Genomic DNA, 18,426 nt, shown 5'->3' on the forward strand with positions numbered 1-18,426 from the left:
GAGCGAGCGTTCTCGCTGAGACGTGGAGAGTCTCGTTCGCGCCAAGACCAGTGACGAAGCATTGCGGGCGGAAACAGTCGAGCCGGTGCTGGAGCGCTGGACAGTCCGAGGTGCCCGTCGACAGCTGCAACTCCCCTTCTGCTTGCACCTACACACCGACATACCAATTCACCACCTCCACACGCTCCATACCCAGGCGACAGGCAGCGTATCCGCCATGTCAGCCCCGCCCTTCAAGGTCAAGGCCGTCTATGAATACGCAAGCCCCCACGAAGACGACCTCCCCTTCCCCGAGGGCCAGATCATCACCGTCGTGGCTCTCGAAGACGCAGACTGGTACGAAGGCGAATACACCGACGCTTCAGGTGCCAAGCACTCGGGCTTGTTCCCCAAGAACTTTGTCGAGCGTTACGAGCCAGAGGTTCCCTCACGACCGGCCAGACGCCCAGCCCAAGACGTCCGCTCTCCACCACCGCAAGCTCCTGTCCCCGAACCTGGCCCTGGTGCTTTCCCCGATGAGCAAGACGAGGAAGATGACGACGATAGCTTCTCCGAGCCACCTCCAGTGCCTGTCCAGTCCAAGTCGGTCATTGAGCCCGAAGCCGCTCCAGTCCCGCTTCCACCTCGCGACCTGTCCCCTCCTCCACCCGTGAGACAAACCGCTCCTCCTCCGCCAGCTCCCGAGACCGTCAGATCACCACCTCCCCAGGCGGAGCCATCGGCTGTTCGTGAAACAATCAAATCTCCTCCACCTGCTCCCAAGCCAGCTCCCTCAGAACCCGCCAAGTCGGAACCTGTCAAGGCAGAGCCCTTTAAGAAAGAGCCCCCGCCAGTGAGCACCAAGCCCAGTTCGTTCAGAGATCGCATTGCCGCTTTCAATAATGCAGGAGCTGCTCCCGTTGCTCCCTTCAAGCCCGCCGCTCCCACGTTTGTCAAGAAGCCATTCGTCGCTCCTCCCCCGAGCAAGAATGCATACATTCCTCCACCCAAGGCTGAGCCGGTTCAAAAGGTCTATCGCAGAGAGGAAGATCCCGACATTCAGAAAGAGCAAGCCCAAGCAGAGGAGAATGCCGCAAAGGCCGGTCTCTTGCCCTCGGAACATCCGCAGTCGCCTACTGGTGACGAAGAAGAGGACCAGCCCAAGCCTCAGAGTCTGAAGGAGAGAATTGCCATGCTGCAGAAACAGCAGATGGAGCAAGCAGCAAGAAAGGCAGATGTCAGCGAGAAGCCCAAGCCAAAAAAGCCCGTCAAGAAGAACACAGACGAGTCAACAGCATCTGTTGTACCTCCGCCCGTTCCTCAAGCACCCGTCGCGGCTGCTGAAGAGGACGAAGACGAAGTGGAAGCCGAACAGCACGAACGCCAAGTGCGCCAATCACTCGACCAGCCTCTTGAGCGTGAACGAACCCGCGGAGCTTCTGCTCCCGGTATCCCTCGCGAATCGGCAGTTCCTGTTGTCGGCCATGAAGCATACAGCGACGCAAACGATGCCGACATGTCTGGAGCTGGAGAAGTCACAGAAGAGAACGAGGTAGACAGCGACTCGACCCAACCCGCCAGAAAATCCATGCAATCTCAGCGAGCACCAGCAGCTCCCGTCCACGAAGCGGACGTTGGTGATCAACAGGACACAGCCGAGGATGATGAGAGCGAAGAGGACGAGATGGATGAAGAGACACGGCGCCGCATGGAGCTGAGAGCGCGCATGGCCAAGATGAGTGGTGGAATGGGCATGGCGGGCATGTTTGGAGCTCCTGCTGGCATGCCTGGCATGATGGCTCCTGCTCCCCCAAAGACCAAGAAGAGCAAGGAGACCAAGCCCGAGCACGACGAGGCAGCTTCAGTTGCTGCTCAAGCACCTCGCGTTCCTGTCATGCCCATGCCTGGCATGCAGACAGTGCGCAGCCCTGAAGTCGAAGACAGACAGCTTGCCGTTGAGAAGGAGGCTGAACATGACACGTCAGTCACAGGCGAGAGAGCGCCTCTGGACGTACCAGATATCGAAGATGTCAAGCCTCAGCCACCACCACACATTGAGCCCGTACACCGCGTTCCCCCAGTACCTCAAGGTAAGCCGAACTGGGTATTCAAGGTCGAAGAAAATAAGCTGACTGTTGAACAGAGCGTCCTCTAGCATCGCCAACAAGCGAGCGTGCTCCTCCTCCACCAGCACCCAGCGCTCGTCCTGTGCCTGCCCCACCAGCACCCGAGAGTGAGTATCAACGTGATTGTCAACCCTGACTTGTCTGACATCTTCCCAGGCCGTGCCGTTCCTCCCCCGCCTCCACCAGTGAACACGCAGATGGACCCCAGCGAAGGTGAAGAGTCTGATGACGAGCGTTCTTTGGCTCCCACCAGACAGTCAACAGACCTGTCTCGAGGCGTCCCTCCACCCGTTCCCCGACCAGAGGCCAACCGCTCGCCGTCAATGGGCTCGACAAAGCGGGCTTCGACCTTTGGCAGCCTAGACGCCATGTCGCCCACTTCTCCTGCCACTCCTGCATCCGAAAGAAGACAAAGTCGTATTCCTCCCATTCCTGGCACTTTGTCAACACCTCCTCAGGCTCGTGCCCCTCCTCCGCCGCCACCCACCGGTGCTCCTCAACTACCTCCCATCATTCCCAGCGCTCCTCTTGGCGAGCCTGACCAAGGCGAGAGCGAGTACGAAGGTGACTACGACACAGACATTGCCTCGAGCGTCAACCACAAGGATGCCCTCAAGTCGCACACAAGTCACGACGAGGTAGACGTCCCGATCCCGGCCCCTGCTCCTCGTGCTGTCCCTCCCCCTCCACCATCTCAACCTCCGCCAGCAAGAACCTCGATCGATGCTCCTCGCATTGCTCCTCCGCCTGTTCCCGTCCACCCGCCTACACAGTATGAACAGTACGAGGATGGGGAAGACGACTACCAGGAACCTCCTCGCACTCTTCCAATCCGTGCTGTGCCTCCACCTCCACCTAGCGCACCAGCTCCTGTTCCTGTCCAGCATGAATATGCGGATGAAAGCTCCGATGACATGTACGGCGCCTCACCCCCTCGTCCGTCAATGGATCGCCCGCCTCCGCCACCACCTGTCGACCAGGACCGTGCTGCACCTTTGCCTCCCTCTCAGCCACCGCCGCCTGCTCGTTCGGCGACACATCAATCTCGACAGTCTCTCGATGTCGGACGTCCTTCTATGAACATGCGTCGTAGTATGGATGTTACCAGACCTCCCCAAGACGGCCACATTGCCACAGACGTTGATCTAGCTGAAAGCACTCTTTGGTGGGCACAACCCAACACTCCGCCCCCATCTTTCCAGAACCGCAGTGATGTTCTGTTCGAAGTCGAGGAAAACGTGACACAGAGACGTGGCGGTAGAACGGCAATCACAAAAGACATTTACGTCCTCTTTATCGACTACAGCCAGACTGTCATTACCGTCCGCTACGACGGCCAAAACCCCCAAGAAGCCTCGTTCGAACAACGCCACGAGCCACCACCACCAAGACTCCGTCAAGACCAGCTGGAAACCGCATGGCAGAAATACGGCGCCCGCATCTCTGAGGCGGCGGCTGCGAAGAAGGATCATGTTGTCGGCAACGGTAGCCCCAACGCCCTAGTCCTCGATCTGCTCAGCCCCTTCACCGACGCCCTCAAACCAGTCGGCAGTCGCGCCTACGGCGCCCTCGTCTACGCCAACCTCGCCAACGCCAGCGTCCAACAATTCGACGAAATTCGCCCTGGCGACATCATCACCTTGCGCAATGCCAAACTCCAAGGCAAACATGGAGCTATGCATAAATCATACGCTGTTGACATCGGCATGGGTGCTGGACACGTTGCAGTGGTTGTTGATTGGGATGGCACGAAGAAAAAGGTCCGGGCTTGGGAACAAGGGAGGGAGAAGAATAAAGTCAAGATGGAGAGTTTCAGATTGGGGGATTTGAGGAGTGGAGAGGTGAGGGTTTGGAGGGTTGTTGGGAGGGAGTGGGTGGGTTGGGATTCGTGATGATGACAAGGGAGAGAGAGAAAGTAGAGTGTGAGCATTTGTTGTGTAGGAACTCATCCATTGGCGTTTCGTCGTTGTACTTTGTTGTTCTCCTGTCTGTTTTCTGTACATAATCAATTGGGTTCAATTCACATTGCCTTGCTTTGTGTAATGGAAACCACTTTTTTTTGCCATCTCTGCCTAGAAACCTTACGATCTTCAAGGATCTCTCTCTTCTTCGATGAATTTGGCTCTGATATCAAAAAGAAACCGCTTTCATATTGAGCCAGCCACACCAAGAAACCGAGATTCAGCAAATCCGCGCCAAATCAAGTCGGTTGCTTTTGACTTTTTCTTTTTCGTAAAGATGTAGAGGATATTGATTGTTTAGCAGACGGGTCATTTTTAGCTATTCAAAAAAAAAAAATAGCGTGGGAGTGTGTACCTATGTTTCTCTCTTGTCTTATGGTGCAGGCAATGATCAGCCAACGACTGGTTATAGCCTGCATCTTGAGGTTTCAAGACAACAGCCTCATTTGAAAATTTCATCAAAATGGAGTTCCTTACGTCTTGTTGTTGATGTATCTCGTGGGCGAAAGCGGATAAAAGGTTTTTTTGTATCGGTGATGCTGATGCTGATTCTCTAGGTTTCTCCTAGAGGATTAGGTATGCAGATTGTGTTTTTTAGGATGGCTTTTCTATTCTTAATGGTTATTGAAATCGTTTGGTTTCAAAGAGTGATGGTAGAAAAGACAACAACGATATATACTTACTTGATTTCAAGTAGTGTAGAAAAGGGGCAACGAAGTGTAAGTATATAGAGGTTTGTATAGATGTTTAAAGACACCCTTTTTTTTTTTTTTTAAACCTAGGTACGATGGCTATGGCCTTTAAAAACTGCGTTTTTTGCTTGCTTAAAGAAAAAACTATTAGTTCTTGTTTAAGTAAGGCTTACATCTTGCTCTTAGTCTGTGATATTAGCTACTATAAAACAATTCGGACTATCGGTATCTTATGTCTCGAAGGACTGATGTCTAGACATCCCTACCCCTCTCGATCGTGGTGCTAAAGAAATTCTTATTTTACTCTATATACTCTAGCCAAAAAACAACGTATTCCACAAAAAAAGAACCAAGAAGAAAAAGACAAGGGAACAAAAAGTCCATCTATCAAAAATTCCTAATCCAACAACTTGATTCTTTAGCACTCCTTCCTCAAACCGTTGTGTGTATGAGAGAAGACTATATTCTAGGCCAAACACTCTAGCGACAATGCCAAACATCAGTCAGACTAGAATTTACATCAACAGCAGCGAGAGTATCGGTAAAGCAAATAAAAGGATAGAATTGAAAAGTTCTTGTCAATGGATATGTTTCGCTAGGAGGTTCGTCTTGCTCTTTTGATGCTTACATTGCGTCAAGGGGGCTTTTCATTGATGAACTTTTTTTTGATTACCTAGATCTCAAAAGGCCCTTGATTTCGACTGCGGTACTCGTGTGTTTTTCGAATTTTTGACTAGTGCAGGAAGAAGAAGAACAACAGGGCACATCACAAACGAGTGAAGAGGAGAAGTGAGAAAAATGTCATTATACGCACCACAATCTCAAAAAAAACCCAGACATCAGAAGACGCAAGAAACAACTAAATAATCAACCAAATCAAGCCCCCCAACCAACCCGCCAACACGATAATCGTCACAATCACCGCCCCCGCCCGATCGGCCTGCGTAATTTTCTTCATCGCCGTCGGATCCTTCGTCCCAGACCCACCAGCCGCATCGTCCCCATCGCTCGTACCTCCAGTAGTATTCGTCAACGGCCCTCTGACCTTCGTGATCAAATTGCTTTGAATAACCTCCAAGGCGCACAACTGCTGTCCTACTCCCCATGTGTTGTCCCAGGTGACGGTTGTAGGGGAGGAGGAGGTGGAGTTGGGAAACCAGTTTGTGCCGCAGGTGACGCCGTCGGTGCCGCCCGTGCAGGATTGAGCGGCTGCGAGGGCAGAGGCGGCGAGGTAGGGTTGGACCAGCGAAGAGAGGAAAGGGGCGACTTTTGTGGAGGCGGCCATCCAGCGGGCTAGGTAGGCTTTGAATCTGCAAAAGGTTGTGTTAGAGAAGCGGTGCTTTCTGGGATGTGGCAGAAGGCAAAAGGCAGAAGGCACAGGAACTTACGTATGTTGATCCACGTTGCAGTTACCGCCAGGCTCGCAAGCAACCTCATACATGACCTTGTTGTCTGTGAAAAACACATGCGTCGCGTTCCAAAGCCCTTCCGTGCGTTCCCTCCAGATGTCTTCGCCGGTAATGTTCCAAAGCGTTGCTGCTCCGAGTAAGAAAATACCCGCATTATACGTCCATTGGATCTTTGACACATCCGTGCAGTTGCTGGTATCAGTGCCATCGTAGATGTAATAGTCATCCGTCATGAGTCCGACTTCTTGCATCCAATCCCATGCTTTGACGGCCCAATCGACATAGGTGGTGTTGCCGGTATACATTGCCAATCTCGCCCCCAGGTTGAAGAATCCACCGTTGGAAATGGAGTTTTTGTAATTGTATCCGTTGTTGAAGGTGAAGATTTGCCAGCGCAGACCTCCGTCGCAGGACTTTGTATCCCAGCGTAGGGCTTGAGTGTTGAATGTCGCTTGAGCCAGAGCCAACCACCCTGGCTTCCCCTTGGGCGGGTTAGGGAAGCCTACTTCTGCGGCTGACATGGCGGCCATGCCCCAGAATGCTTGATCGTCGTTGCCTTCTGTTTTTGTCTGGTTTTCGGGCATGTAGTCATAGTCCGGGCCGGCTTGGAAGAGTAGAGCGGTCGCGGTGACATTGTTGTAGGTGCTGTCGCCTGTGTAGTACCAGTAGTCGACCAATGAACCGAAGACGGCACCCGCGTGCCACCAGTAGTAGGGCCAAGGGAGGAGACCGATGGTTTGGCCTGTTTCGTTGCCGTGGTAGTATTTCATCATGCCGTAAGCGACGGTCGAGGCGGCGGATTTGATGGATGCTGCGGGTGAAGAGTTGTGTTAGTATACTGAGAAAGCACTGCTGTTTGGTGTGGAGCTTCGCGTACCTTCATCGCTGATGTCGAGCTCAATGGCTTGACTGGGTAGTACGAGCGAGGCGACTGATAGGCCCAGTGATAGTAGTTGCGTCGGACGCATGATGTGCGGTATGCTCTGTATGAATTACAATCGTGTAGACAGAATACAAGAACTTCAAAAACTCCAGATAACCAGAATCTTTGTCATCTATGTTGTCGGGTTCGCAGGTAAGTGAAGATCGACAATGATAGAACAGCTTCAACGGTGTCTCAGAAGGATCATTGAACTCTTGCGTGTGGTTGTGGTGGCTGAGCTGGATAAAGAGCGTGAAAAAATGACTGGACGCTACAGTAGAGTAGCAGGTAGAGAACGTGTGGTATCGAAAAGAAAGAAAGACAGAATCGAAGACCTAACTACGAGGCGGCCAGGGCACCGACCTCATATTATCTACACCTTTGCATGTTATTTCGGTGGTTATACGACCGTTGACAAGGGGAGAACGGCCTGACAAGCGGTCGAAGGACTCTTATACGAAGTGCACGGACGATCGTGCCCCACACGTTCTTCTTCTTTCGGGCATCCAGCCGTGTTTGGTGGATGCATTTATTGATCCATCTCGTGTCATGGTTGGAAAATCCCTCGGAGGATCCGATTACCTTCTTTCCAAGCCGAGAGTCGTGAAGCTTTAGTTGTCCAAAGTTGATATTGTGATGCGACAAGTTGACACGCAGACAATCCGAATGACGACGGATGGTAAACAACGGGCGAACCGCATACTAAGATTGCAGAGATTCTGATGTCAACAGGAACGGATAGATATGACCCCTTGAGCAAATGAGCTCCAATCCGTAGCTGAGGGCATGGGACTCGTATTGCAAGCTCTTTGGCATGAGAGAAGGAGTCCTCAAAATAGTGATGGAAAGAAGAGATATGCAAAGATGATGATAGTCGTGAGATATAACTTCAGATTACTAGACGCAGATGGGGTATCACGAAAATTGAAACAAACAAGACTGACGACACAGCTGAAACACAGCCACGCCGGCAGCATCTACGGATCAAGAACGATGAGATCCGGGACGGGTGGACCAACGCCTCTGAGCAAGACCAGAGTGTTCCCCGTCTTGACGGCTGCACCCAGCTTCTCTCCAAAATCGAGCAGTCGGCCGCCTTCAACGTGGAAGACGCGTAACTTGTCAGCCTCGCCGTCTACCCGGTTGTTGAGATTCTCGACTTGGAGTGACGTTGCTGCCTGATCCAAAACCCTGCCGATGCTCCACTCAGACGAGTAGAAGAATTGGCCTGTGGGGTGTTTGGCCTTTGTGGTGTCGGCGGAGGCCTCGACATTGAGGTATATACGCTTCTCCATGGCCACCTTGGCATCGCCTTTTGCATTCTTCTTCAACTCGGCCGTGGCGCGAACGCGCTGGGCAGCGGTCAAGGGTTTGGCCGCGGAAGCCGAGGGCTTTGTGGTCGTTGAAGGCTTGGGGTGTGACGAGGTGGTGGCAGCGGATGTCATGGTCTTCTGTTTGGCCTGGCCCCAGGCACGTAGTTTCGCGAGTGCCGTCAGTCCTTTTTCTTTATTCGCACGCGCGCCTATGGGAGCTAGCTTTGCGCAGTCGTGTGACTCTCGTAGACGGTGTTTGAGGCAGTAGCTTCGATTACAGGAATCACACTCGACACCGGGTACGAGGGCAGTGTTGATGAGGGTCTTGCACGAGGGTTCCGAGCATTGCGATTCGTGTGTGAGGACGGAGGGTTTGGGCGAAGGCGTGTAGGTGGATCGTTGTTGGGCGGCGCGTGCCCTTGCCCAAGCACCAGCATTAGGACAGGAGTGGGCGGTTTCGGAGCGGTGGTCCAGGCAGTATTTGCTGCAGCGTGTCAGTGTTGAACAAGTCTGGCGAAGAGTGGAAGGTGGCTTACCCTTTGCAGCTCTCGCACTTGAAAGGCAGAAAGTCGAGTTGATGGCAGAAGGACATGTTGCAGTGAGCGCCGATAGCTTCGACATCGGCAGTGGCCATCTTGGTGTAACTGTGCTGTTCGGCAGAGGGATCGGGAGTAGATGAAGACGACATGACGGCGAGGGCGAGGGCGAGGGCGAGGGCAGTATTTATGCCGTCGCGCTTTTGCGACAAGACCAAGCGACCAAGTTGGTCACGACAGCGACTCTTGGTGGCGGGTGGTTGCTTACATTGGCAGGCGCGGCGAGCGAGCGAAGCTTCGGGAATCGCATGTGAAAGTCCCCGTCTCCGAACATTCTCATCCAGGGCAAGAGCGACTTTCCCCAGCGTCTGTTTCTCTTGGACACAACACGGCAGGTGCTCGACCTGCAATCCATCACCATCGCGTCCATCAAGCAAGCTGTCGCAGCTGTAGTGGGTAAGATGCACTCGGCTCTGACGTACCAGCCAGTCGCACGGTGCTCGGTATGTCGCTGTAGATGCAAACAACAAGGTAAATGAATACTGAAGCCCCATCAAGGTCACCAAGGCACGTGCTGCGACTCTTCAACTGCCCCATGGCCCTGTTCCTTTGCCCATTTTCATGCCTGTCGCAACACAAGCCTCTCTCAAAGGCCTGACTCCTCATCAACTCGACGAGACTAGCTGTCGCTTGTGCCTGAACAACACCTACCACCTGTGATCTGCCCTCAAATCTTGTCCTCCCTCCCATCCTCTGACTCTCTGCACAGCGGTCTCAAGCCAGGTCAAGCCACTCTAGACGCCATCGGCGGTGCCCACAAACTGCAATCATGGCCCCACAACATCCTGACAGACAGCGGCGGCTTCCAAATGGTCTCCCTCCTCGAACTAGCCACCGTCACCGAACAAGGCGTCCGCTTTCTCTCGCCCCACGACCGCTCTCCTATGCTCCTCACCCCCGAACACTCCATCTCGCTGCAAAACAGCATCGGCTCAGACATCATCATGCAACTCGACGACGTAATCGCCACAACCTCTCCCGATCACGCACGCATAAAGGAAGCAATGCATCGCAGCATACGTTGGCTAGACCGCTGTATTGATGCCCACAAGAATTCCGCAACCCAAAATTTGTTCTGTATCATCCAAGGGGGTTTGGATCTGGAGTTGAGGAAAGAGTGCTGTGAAGAGATGGTCAAGAGAGATACCCCGGGTATTGCTATTGGAGGACTCTCAGGCGGTGAGGCCAAAGAGGAGTATTGTAAGGTGGTGACTACCTGTACGGATCTGCTGCCAGACCACAAACCGCGCTATGTTATGGGTGTGGGTTATCCTGAAGACTTGGTTGTTTCTGTCGCTCTGGGGGCAGACATGTTTGATTGTGTGTGGCCTACACGAACTGCTGTAAGTCCCGTTAACCTCCACTTTATTTCTGTTTTACCAACACACCTGACAACAGCGCTTTGGCAACGCCATTACCTCCACCGGCGTCCTAAACCTCCGCCACGCCTCCTACTCCGCCGACTTCTCAGCCGTAGATCCAGATTGCAAATGCACAATCTGCCGTCCCGTATCTGCAGGAGGGTTGGGCCTCACACGCGCCTACATCCATCATGTCGCCGCCAAGGAGACTGCAGGCGCACATCTGTTGAGTATACACAATGTGCATTACTTGCTAGATCTGATGCGGAGGATCAGAGAAGCTATCATCGCAGATACCTACCCACAGTTTTTGAGGGGTTACTTTTCGACGCTGTATGCTGGAGACAAGACCAAGTATCCCGCGTGGATTGTCGAGGCGCTGAGAGGTGTAAATGTCGATTTGATGGTAGATTGATGCTGTACAAGTATAAATAAGTGAACAAAGTCGTATGTTTCAAGTATTTGCACCTGTCTATCAGCTGAAAGAAAACAAGTCGATACCTGTCTCAGCCACACACCCTCTTCACTTCCCTAAAGACATCCCCAAGCACCCCCTTCTCCGCCAAAACAATACTATCATGATCAGCCCCCTGCACAACACTAGCCTCAAACCTGACTCTTCCCTCTGCATCACCATTCCCCTCTTTCCAGCATTGCTCAAAGTACTTTTGTCCACCTCTTCCAATCAGCGCATCGCTTTCCGCAAAGTAAACCCGTAATGTCAGAGTTGATGCGAATGATGCATCGCTATCTTGAGGTGTATAGGTTGAGCGTAAGAGATCAATGCACGATGGCAAAGAGGCATAAACACCCCAGTATTTGCCTTCGCGTTGCATGCACAGTGTTGCATCTGCCGAAACACCACTGCTTCCCATCAGCCCAACACTTCCACTCAGAACCCTCGCAACGCCCACCCTCATTGAGGTATGAATCAGGGTAGAGTGATGGAATTGGGAAAGAACACTCACCTCATATCCTCCATCCCCCGCCACTTTTGCTGCAACTTGCCCACCTCGTCCCAAGTTTTTGCTTCCATGCCATGGCTCCTCTGGCTTTCTTGCTCTGTGAGCGATGGCTTCACTCCCAGTTTCGCAGAAGAAAAAGCTAGAGAAGGAGCGATGTAACTGTTTACGAATGATTGGATGCGGTGTAAGTTGCCGACCCAAGATGCAGGTAGTTTGTCGATGACTTGCGACAAGGGTGCTGAGGAGTGTGTAGGGTGGACCCATGGAGCTGTGGTGTGTGTGTGCGTTAGTATCTGCCATTGTCTTTTTTCTGCTTTTGTCCGGAAAAAGAAACGAAAACAGAATGGATGTACAGAAGGAAAAGAGCAAGTGAAGAATTAGCAAAAAGTTCAAAAGAAGATGACGAAAGAAGAAAGGAGAAACAAGGACATACCCAAACATCCCATAAAAGCTTTTCCTCCAGGATACATCAAGTGCGGCAGTCTCACAGCAGTGTTGAACGCATATATCGTACCCGCCGAATGCGACATCAACGCCACACGCTTGACCCTCAATACCTTCAACACAGCCGGAACAATCTCCAACCACGTCTGCACTCTTTTGTCCAAGGCAACAGCAGTGGTACCGCCAAATCCTGGTCTGTAATCGTCAATCATCAGTCATCAATCATCATCCGATATCTCCTGTCGTCATCATCTGCAAAAGTGTATAATTGCAGCAAAAAGAAAAGGAGGAAAACAAATCATACCGATCGATAATCACAACCCTAACACCTTCCTTTGTTGCAAGTTCTTCGAATCCAAAAATCAAGTATCTGGCTGCGCCCATGGGGTGGCAGAATAACACCACCGGTAGTGTTTCGTCTTCGAAATTCGTGGTGGTGGCATAAGTCACGCGTAGTCTTTCGTGGGAGAGGGAAGCAGGAATTTGCAAGCTTCGGTGGTAGTTGATGTTGCTGCAGAAGGTTGTTGCTGCGTCGAGAGGTGAGGATGCTTGTTGTTGTGGTGGTGGTGGTGGTGCCGCGACGCCGTGAGGTGAGGATGTCTCTGGTCTTTGGGTTGAGGCTGCGGCGGTCATTATCGGTAATCGGTACTCGGATATCACAATGCGTCAAGAGCGTTGCGTGAATTTTAAGATGTTTTTCGTTTGTTGGTTTATCACTACGAATATTTGAAAGAGGTGAGGTGAAGTCGTCGCGTCAGGCTTCAGCCCTGTGTGCAATCCTTCCAAAATCCTTCTGCATGTGACAATTCTCCATACTCATCCATTATCCAATTGCAGGGGCTGTTGTCCCTTTACTCTGACTTGATTCTTTCCTGTCGATATGCTTCCTCCCACTCATTCCTACATTCCAAATACGACATTCTTCAAGCCGTGTTCCTGAGATAGCTCAATCCAATCCACTTCATCCGCACTCCCGCCAGACATCTCCTTTTTCGCTTGCTCTCTAACCACCAGTTCAAGAACATGTCGTACTCGCGCCACAGCTCCAGATAACCCTGCATGTTCCATTTCCTGCAGCATGATCAGCGCTGCTGCTTTTTCACTCAAATTTTTGGTCGCTGCGCCTGCCAGGAAGAGTGCAGGCGCTAGATGGTGATTCTCCTTGTCGTTGAAAACGAAGCTTTGCCGTACTGTGTCGATGATGTAGGTACAGTGTTTGGTGTCTTCCGCAGTGAATGCATCTCCGTCCAATCGCTGGTATGGATATATGCTTGTGTGCAGGTATAGTTGGAGCACCGAGTATTGCAGTCGAGCGAAATTGTAGGTGCCTCTTATGATACCCAAATCGCTCTTGTCGTCCCAAGTCTCCAAATATGCTGGACAATTCGCTCGCCACTTTTCCGCATGTCGGTTTGATAGATCTTGGATGAAGTCCAGTCTTTCCTGAAGTGCAACCCGCCGGTCTCTGAATGTGCTTCGGAAACTGAGTGATGCCTGGCTCTGCTCGGCAAACATCTCGAATGTGATCAAAGACAACTTGTGAGCTTGGAGAAAGGTATCCATGGCGTCTGGTGCCGAAAGTATTACTTGCTGACTCCGTGAGATGGGCCAGACGGGTAATGAACGACCGTTATCCAAAAAGGCTCGCGTGTAATGACCGGCTTCAGGGTTTCCAGCAAGGCCTGCCTGCGCGTCTAGAAGAAGGACATACCATGAAAGATACGCTTTTAGCCGACCAACTGCAGATCCAGCTGGTTCATGAGCTAGGCTGGCGAGTTTGCGTAGATGCAAAGCCCATGAACTGCGATTTTCAGGCCATCGTTGGGATGCACAGGCAATATCGTACATTAGGAGGACGAAGTGCAGGAAGAAAACAGCTTCGGGGTTGGTAGACGGTGGCATTGACCGGCATGCGGTTATTGCTTGATCGTAATGTTGAAACGAACCAGCTACAAGTTCCGGTCGGTTTTTCATACCACTGTTGAGAAGCGTAATGGCACAGATGGCATGACGAAGTGGGGGGAACTGCTTTGCTGTAGAAACCAGAACATTTTGGTTATCCTCGATGTTGAGTTTAAAACGGACCGCCATAGGCATGATCTTGCGACAGACGATCTTGTCGAACAGTAAAGGATGTATGGCATTGTCGCGGATCCTCGTGCCGTAATTCATAATGTCAAATGGTACATGCGAAGCTTGAACCAGTTCGACGGACTGCGTGTCCGAATCCTCGGAGGACGAGTCAGAGGCTGGCCTTGAGTCCTGAGGGGTTACATTCCTGGACGTCCGAGGTTCCGCAGGTATCATTGTTGCAGCGAGGTCTCCAGGGGATGAATTGATAAACATCAAAGGTCGTGAGCGGATCACAAGTTCAGTACTGCTCGTCTCGTTGGCGGGCTTGCCATCATCGACTGCTTGATGCGGACCCTTGCCAAGTACGATATATTGTCTCTCAACGTCTCGACTTGTGTCAATAAATTTATATTCGCGTGTCCAGTCGCATGGTCGATTCAGACGGGAGCAAGAGTTGCATCTGCCAATTTCATCGCGGTTCTCATCGCACTTGACCTTTCTCTGCCGACAGGTGCGACAGCCGGTATACGATCGTTGTGCAATCGTCGCTTGCGAAGTTTCCATGCTGTCATCGTTCCAGGCGTGAGATCTTGCCGGATTGAGCAGTGCTGCGACTAGAAAACAAGAACTTCATGGTTCTGTTCTGGTGAAGTTGAAGGAAATTCAGGTGATCTGGACGACGGGCATTGACAAAAGCCAAATCAGCTCCGTCAAGGGAAGGCCCGAGGGTTGCGCCAAGACATTGTTGCTTGAACAAGGCGCCAATTCGGGCGGGGGGATGCATGGCCAGCTACTTTTATCCGGAGCCGCAATACAGTTTTTGACATGTGTCTTGCCAAACATGTTTACTCTCTTTGACAACCTACTGTGCATCCATCGAAGCGACCTCGGATCATAGTTTGCCTATACGTCTTAGAACTCAGGCCAAAGCCGGTCCGATCCACATCACCTTTACTTGACCGAACGCGGAACCAGTCCGAGATGTTTAATGATAAACATCACGTTTCATCTCTGGCCAGGCGCCACCCGTCACATCGTCACCCTATCAGAGTCTGCTTGCAGAGAAAATAGCTGAGTTTTGGCCAATCACGATCTGAGAGGACACAGCAATAGTATCACGGAATCACATGCAATTCACGCAATCGGTGATTTTCTTTCTAGAGCATCTGAGGGTGGAAGAGATGAGCCGGATATAAGCGCGCTCGGCTCAGAAAACTTCGAGTTCCATGTAGTTTTTAGCGACACTCTCTTATTGGCTTTCCACTTCTTTGGCCTTTTGCTGCTCCAGCCATTTGACAGCGCCCTCATACTTGCAATTATAGTCCAAGAACTCCGCGGGGTTCAGTGTGACTTTTACACTTCCCTTTTCCGTGGCAGGTTTCGCTTGCTGACGGCTATATGTCTGAATCAAACTTGCTCTTCGGTGGCGGCTCTCAAAGACTTGTTGGAGGGCAGAATTGGTTTCTGAGTGAGTCGGTCTACCAATGACGGACGAGAAGAAGGCTGAAAGAGCTTCGGCGTCTTCGACACTTTGGGATGCGCCTTGGCCTAGATCGGAATGTGTTAGCGGATGCTTCCTTTACTGTGGTGTAAACAGATTCAAATAGACCAAACTGACCTTGTGTAGGCAACATGGCATGAGCAGCGTCTCCGATGATGATACACCTTCCTGCTACCCAAGCTGGCAATGCATCGATATCTCTCAACTGCCAAAGCGCAATATCCGGTGCTTGAGCAAAGATGTCTCGAATCCACTGAGGGAAGTCGTGATATGTTTCCAGCAGCTTGGAGAGTGAGCCTGGTGTAGTCCAACTGTTAGCGTCCGAGGCTTCGTGCATATGCTCGTCAGGAACCATGCCGACCAGACCTAGAAGGTCACCGTTACGAGCAGGTCCCATGATTACGCGGCGGTCGTGGCCCATCATTAGCGTTGTAGCTTGTCTTTTTGGGTCGAAAAGTGCGGGATCGACTTCAATGGAAGAGAGATCTGCTGTCTCGACCAGAAGTCGGTATGCAGAAACGCCTGTAGGTGTCGGATGTACGAGCTCGTGGTTGCCGGCTTTGAGTACGGCTTCGCGAATGACGCTGTGAATGCCATCAGCGCCGATTATGAGGTCGCCTTGGTAAGTTGTGTCGTCTTGCAGCGTGACTTTGCCTGCTTCGCAGTTACAGCTGACAACCTTGGCTGCAGTGACGATGGTTGCAGGGTGACCAGAAAGTTCTGTACTGAGCGCTGCTTCCCTCAAAGCAGAGTGTAGATCTTGACGATGGTATACCATGCGATCAGCTCCGTACTTCTTTGCATCCATGTCGATGTTCATGTGAATATTGCCTTTGGTGTCTAGGATGCGGAATTGTCTCTCTGCTGTAGGCTTTGCCTTCTGAAGAATTTCTCCGAGACCCCACTGCTCGACGATCTTCTGGGCATTGGGTTGGAGAGATAGAAGGGCTCCGACTTCTTTGTTCATGCGAGACTTTTCTAGTACGATTATTTCTCTCTGAGGACCTCTCATCGCAATCGCCTGTTCTCGTGTCAGTGCGTGCAAGACGTTCGAATCGCGATTGGAACATTCGATCCCAATATCCACAGGGTTATCATACAGTAGCTAAGCCTGCGATACCTCCTCCGACAATGATAATTCGGAACGTGTTGGTTGCTGCATCGATCGCCATCTTGCTTGATTTCTCTGTTGGTATGTTTGCAGAGGTCTTTGGCGTGCGTGGGCCTGACGTAAATTCTGTGTAGTTACCGTATGTCCTCCATACCTTGATGGGTACACATGGCCTTTGTACAAGCAAGAAAGACAGCCGAGTAATATCGGGACCACTTCAGGAGCAAGCAGGTCCGTTCGGTTCATTGCCGAGGTGCAGGTGTAGTTGAGAGGCAGGATGCCCGAGCCGATGGGGTCGGCTCGGTTCGGCTGGTTCATTGTGGAGAACTTAAGCCCCTCCCTCGACGAACCGAGCCTGACTCGCTCGCATCTGGAGCGCCATACTCGGGTGTCTGCAAGTGGCGAGTGACTCGTGCGCTTCGGTTCGGTACAGTGGGCATACTAAGTCAAGGCCGAGGAGCTATCAAGCATGCTTTCCACATATATGACCCGACGTATCTGAACCAAACAATAGATCATCACTACAAAGACATACACATCAGCCTCTACCGTCTTCAACACATACTCAACTTTCTTGAATCTCACTCACTCACTCACACGCACACACACACACCATGTCGAGTCAAACAACAACACAGATCTCCGAAGTGGATCAGCTTCGCCTGAAGGCCAGCAACAGCCCCGCCAACGACTGGATGGCCGACTTGGCCAGAGATGGTTATGCTGTGGTCAAAGGTGCCGTCGCACAGGAGAAGGCTGCACAATACGCTGAGCGCATGTACCAATATCTCGAAGGCTTGTGAGTCTAGGACAGATCGGACAAGAATCTGAACATGGGATTGACCTCATTTGTAGTGGCCTCGGTTTTGACAGAAACGATCGCTCCACATGGAACTCTGACCACCTGCCGGAGATCAACAACAAGGGCATGTGCCTTGATTACGCTATCGCCCACGAGGACTTCGTCTGGGACATCCGATCAGAGCCTGGTGTCGTAGGAGCATTCGAACAATGGTTGAAGACCGAAGACCTAATCGTCTCATTCGACGCCGTCAACTTCGGCTTGACTGGTCGCAAAGACTTGGCACCCAACTCGCCCTGGCCCCATCAAGATCAGGACCCCACAAAGAATGGCTTCCGCTGCTTGCAAGGTCTTGTCAACATCCTTCCCAATGGACCGAACGACGGTGGCCTCATTGTTCTCAAGGGTGGCCACCTCGTCAGCGAGCAATTCCACAAGGAGGTCGGTTTCCCAGAAAAGGAACGTAACGAGCACATTCCCGCTTGGAATCCGGAGTGGTACGGCTTTACCGACAATGGCATGAAGTGGTTCGAAGGAAAGGGCCTCGAATGGGTCAAGGTGTCCGCAGAGCCTGGTGACCTTCTTCTCTGGGACTCGAGAGTCCCGCATTACAACCTGAGCTCCACAACAGACCAGAATCGCTTCTGTGTGTACACTTGTTACATGCCTGTGGCCGATGCAAGCCAAGAGGACCTCAAGCGCAAGAAGACTGCCTTCGAGGGCTGGTTCGGCACCACCCATTGGCCGAACGCCCAGGTCCTAGTAAGCCTTAGCTTTTTCATATCCTGGTAGTAAATGTATACTGACATCAAGCAGGGACGCAACTCAGCCAAGAGAAATGGCGTACTCGATCCTTTCAACAGAACGGAGCCTGTCAACAAGCCTCAGCTGAGTGAGCGCGCATATCGTCTCACTGGTATTCCGTACATCAAGGCGTAAAGAGAGAAGACCGGGGTGGTGATTGGAGTCTCTTGATCTGGATTAATTTTTGATTTCGGAGTATGGTTCAGGTTGATATCCAAAAAATTCAGCAAAGTACATTCGTTTTCACTAGATCTGATTGTGAACGGCAGCGAGAGCTAAGGAACCATCATAATTTTGCCAAACTGTGTAATTTCTCTCGCACTTTCTCACCCCAGAATGGCTGAGTGACTTTGGGGTATTGGGGTAT

General features: G+C 51.7%; 8 protein-coding genes across 8 annotated transcripts; 3 read left to right on the forward strand and 5 right to left on the reverse strand.

The window, feature by feature from the left end:
• Positions 1-217: 217 nt before the first annotated feature.
• Positions 218-3,997, forward strand: M436DRAFT_70745 (uncharacterized protein; the record flags this gene model as incomplete). Its single annotated transcript, XM_013574276.1, has 7 exons — positions 218-503; positions 534-649; positions 686-724; positions 764-848; positions 888-2,069; positions 2,123-2,212; positions 2,262-3,997. The coding sequence occupies 7 exons, from the start codon at positions 218-220 to the stop codon at positions 3,995-3,997; spliced, it is 3,534 nt and encodes a 1,177-aa protein (XP_013429730.1).
• A 1,620-nt stretch (positions 3,998-5,617) lies between these two features.
• M436DRAFT_41353 (mannan endo-1,6-alpha-mannosidase DCW1 precursor) lies at positions 5,618-7,135 on the reverse strand (the record flags this gene model as incomplete). Its single annotated transcript, XM_013574055.1, has 3 exons — positions 5,618-6,068; positions 6,147-6,978; positions 7,045-7,135. The coding sequence occupies 3 exons, from the start codon at positions 7,133-7,135 to the stop codon at positions 5,618-5,620; spliced, it is 1,374 nt and encodes a 457-aa protein (XP_013429509.1).
• Positions 7,136-8,066: 931 nt separating this feature from the next.
• Positions 8,067-9,036, reverse strand: M436DRAFT_70747 (uncharacterized protein; the record flags this gene model as incomplete). The annotated part of the gene is made up of 2 exons (XM_013574277.1): positions 8,067-8,886; positions 8,939-9,036. The coding sequence occupies 2 exons, from the start codon at positions 9,034-9,036 to the stop codon at positions 8,067-8,069; spliced, it is 918 nt and encodes a 305-aa protein (XP_013429731.1).
• A 363-nt stretch (positions 9,037-9,399) lies between these two features.
• On the forward strand, positions 9,400-10,774 carry M436DRAFT_79636 (queuine tRNA-ribosyltransferase; the record flags this gene model as incomplete). Its single annotated transcript, XM_013574367.1, has 4 exons — positions 9,400-9,441; positions 9,497-9,654; positions 9,708-10,341; positions 10,397-10,774. 4 exons carry the CDS (start codon positions 9,400-9,402, stop codon positions 10,772-10,774), a joined length of 1,212 nt encoding a protein of 403 aa, XP_013429821.1.
• A 106-nt stretch (positions 10,775-10,880) lies between these two features.
• M436DRAFT_25653 (uncharacterized protein) lies at positions 10,881-12,314 on the reverse strand (the record flags this gene model as incomplete). The annotated part of the gene is made up of 4 exons (XM_013573942.1): positions 10,881-11,223; positions 11,328-11,592; positions 11,758-11,963; positions 12,073-12,314. Coding segments are annotated over 4 exons (1,056 nt in total), but the record flags the coding sequence as incomplete, so codon positions are not given.
• Positions 12,315-12,668: 354 nt separating this feature from the next.
• M436DRAFT_79638 (uncharacterized protein) lies at positions 12,669-14,075 on the reverse strand (the record flags this gene model as incomplete). Its single annotated transcript, XM_013574368.1, has 1 exon — positions 12,669-14,075. The coding sequence occupies one exon, from the start codon at positions 14,073-14,075 to the stop codon at positions 12,669-12,671; it is 1,407 nt and encodes a 468-aa protein (XP_013429822.1).
• Positions 14,076-15,090: 1,015 nt separating this feature from the next.
• Positions 15,091-16,514, reverse strand: M436DRAFT_41840 (FAD/NAD(P)-binding domain-containing protein; the record flags this gene model as incomplete). The annotated part of the gene is made up of 3 exons (XM_013574141.1): positions 15,091-15,389; positions 15,460-16,363; positions 16,443-16,514. 3 exons carry the CDS (start codon positions 16,512-16,514, stop codon positions 15,091-15,093), a joined length of 1,275 nt encoding a protein of 424 aa, XP_013429595.1.
• A 553-nt stretch (positions 16,515-17,067) lies between these two features.
• Positions 17,068-18,194, forward strand: M436DRAFT_70752 (uncharacterized protein; the record flags this gene model as incomplete). Its single annotated transcript, XM_013574278.1, has 3 exons — positions 17,068-17,252; positions 17,309-18,017; positions 18,072-18,194. 3 exons carry the CDS (start codon positions 17,068-17,070, stop codon positions 18,192-18,194), a joined length of 1,017 nt encoding a protein of 338 aa, XP_013429732.1.
• Positions 18,195-18,426: the final 232 nt, after the last annotated feature.

The sequence above is a fragment of the Aureobasidium namibiae genome (genome assembly GCF_000721765.1).
Source record: "Aureobasidium namibiae CBS 147.97 unplaced genomic scaffold scaffold_4, whole genome shotgun sequence".
In the NCBI taxonomy this organism is placed as follows: domain Eukaryota; kingdom Fungi; phylum Ascomycota; class Dothideomycetes; order Dothideales; family Saccotheciaceae; genus Aureobasidium; species Aureobasidium namibiae.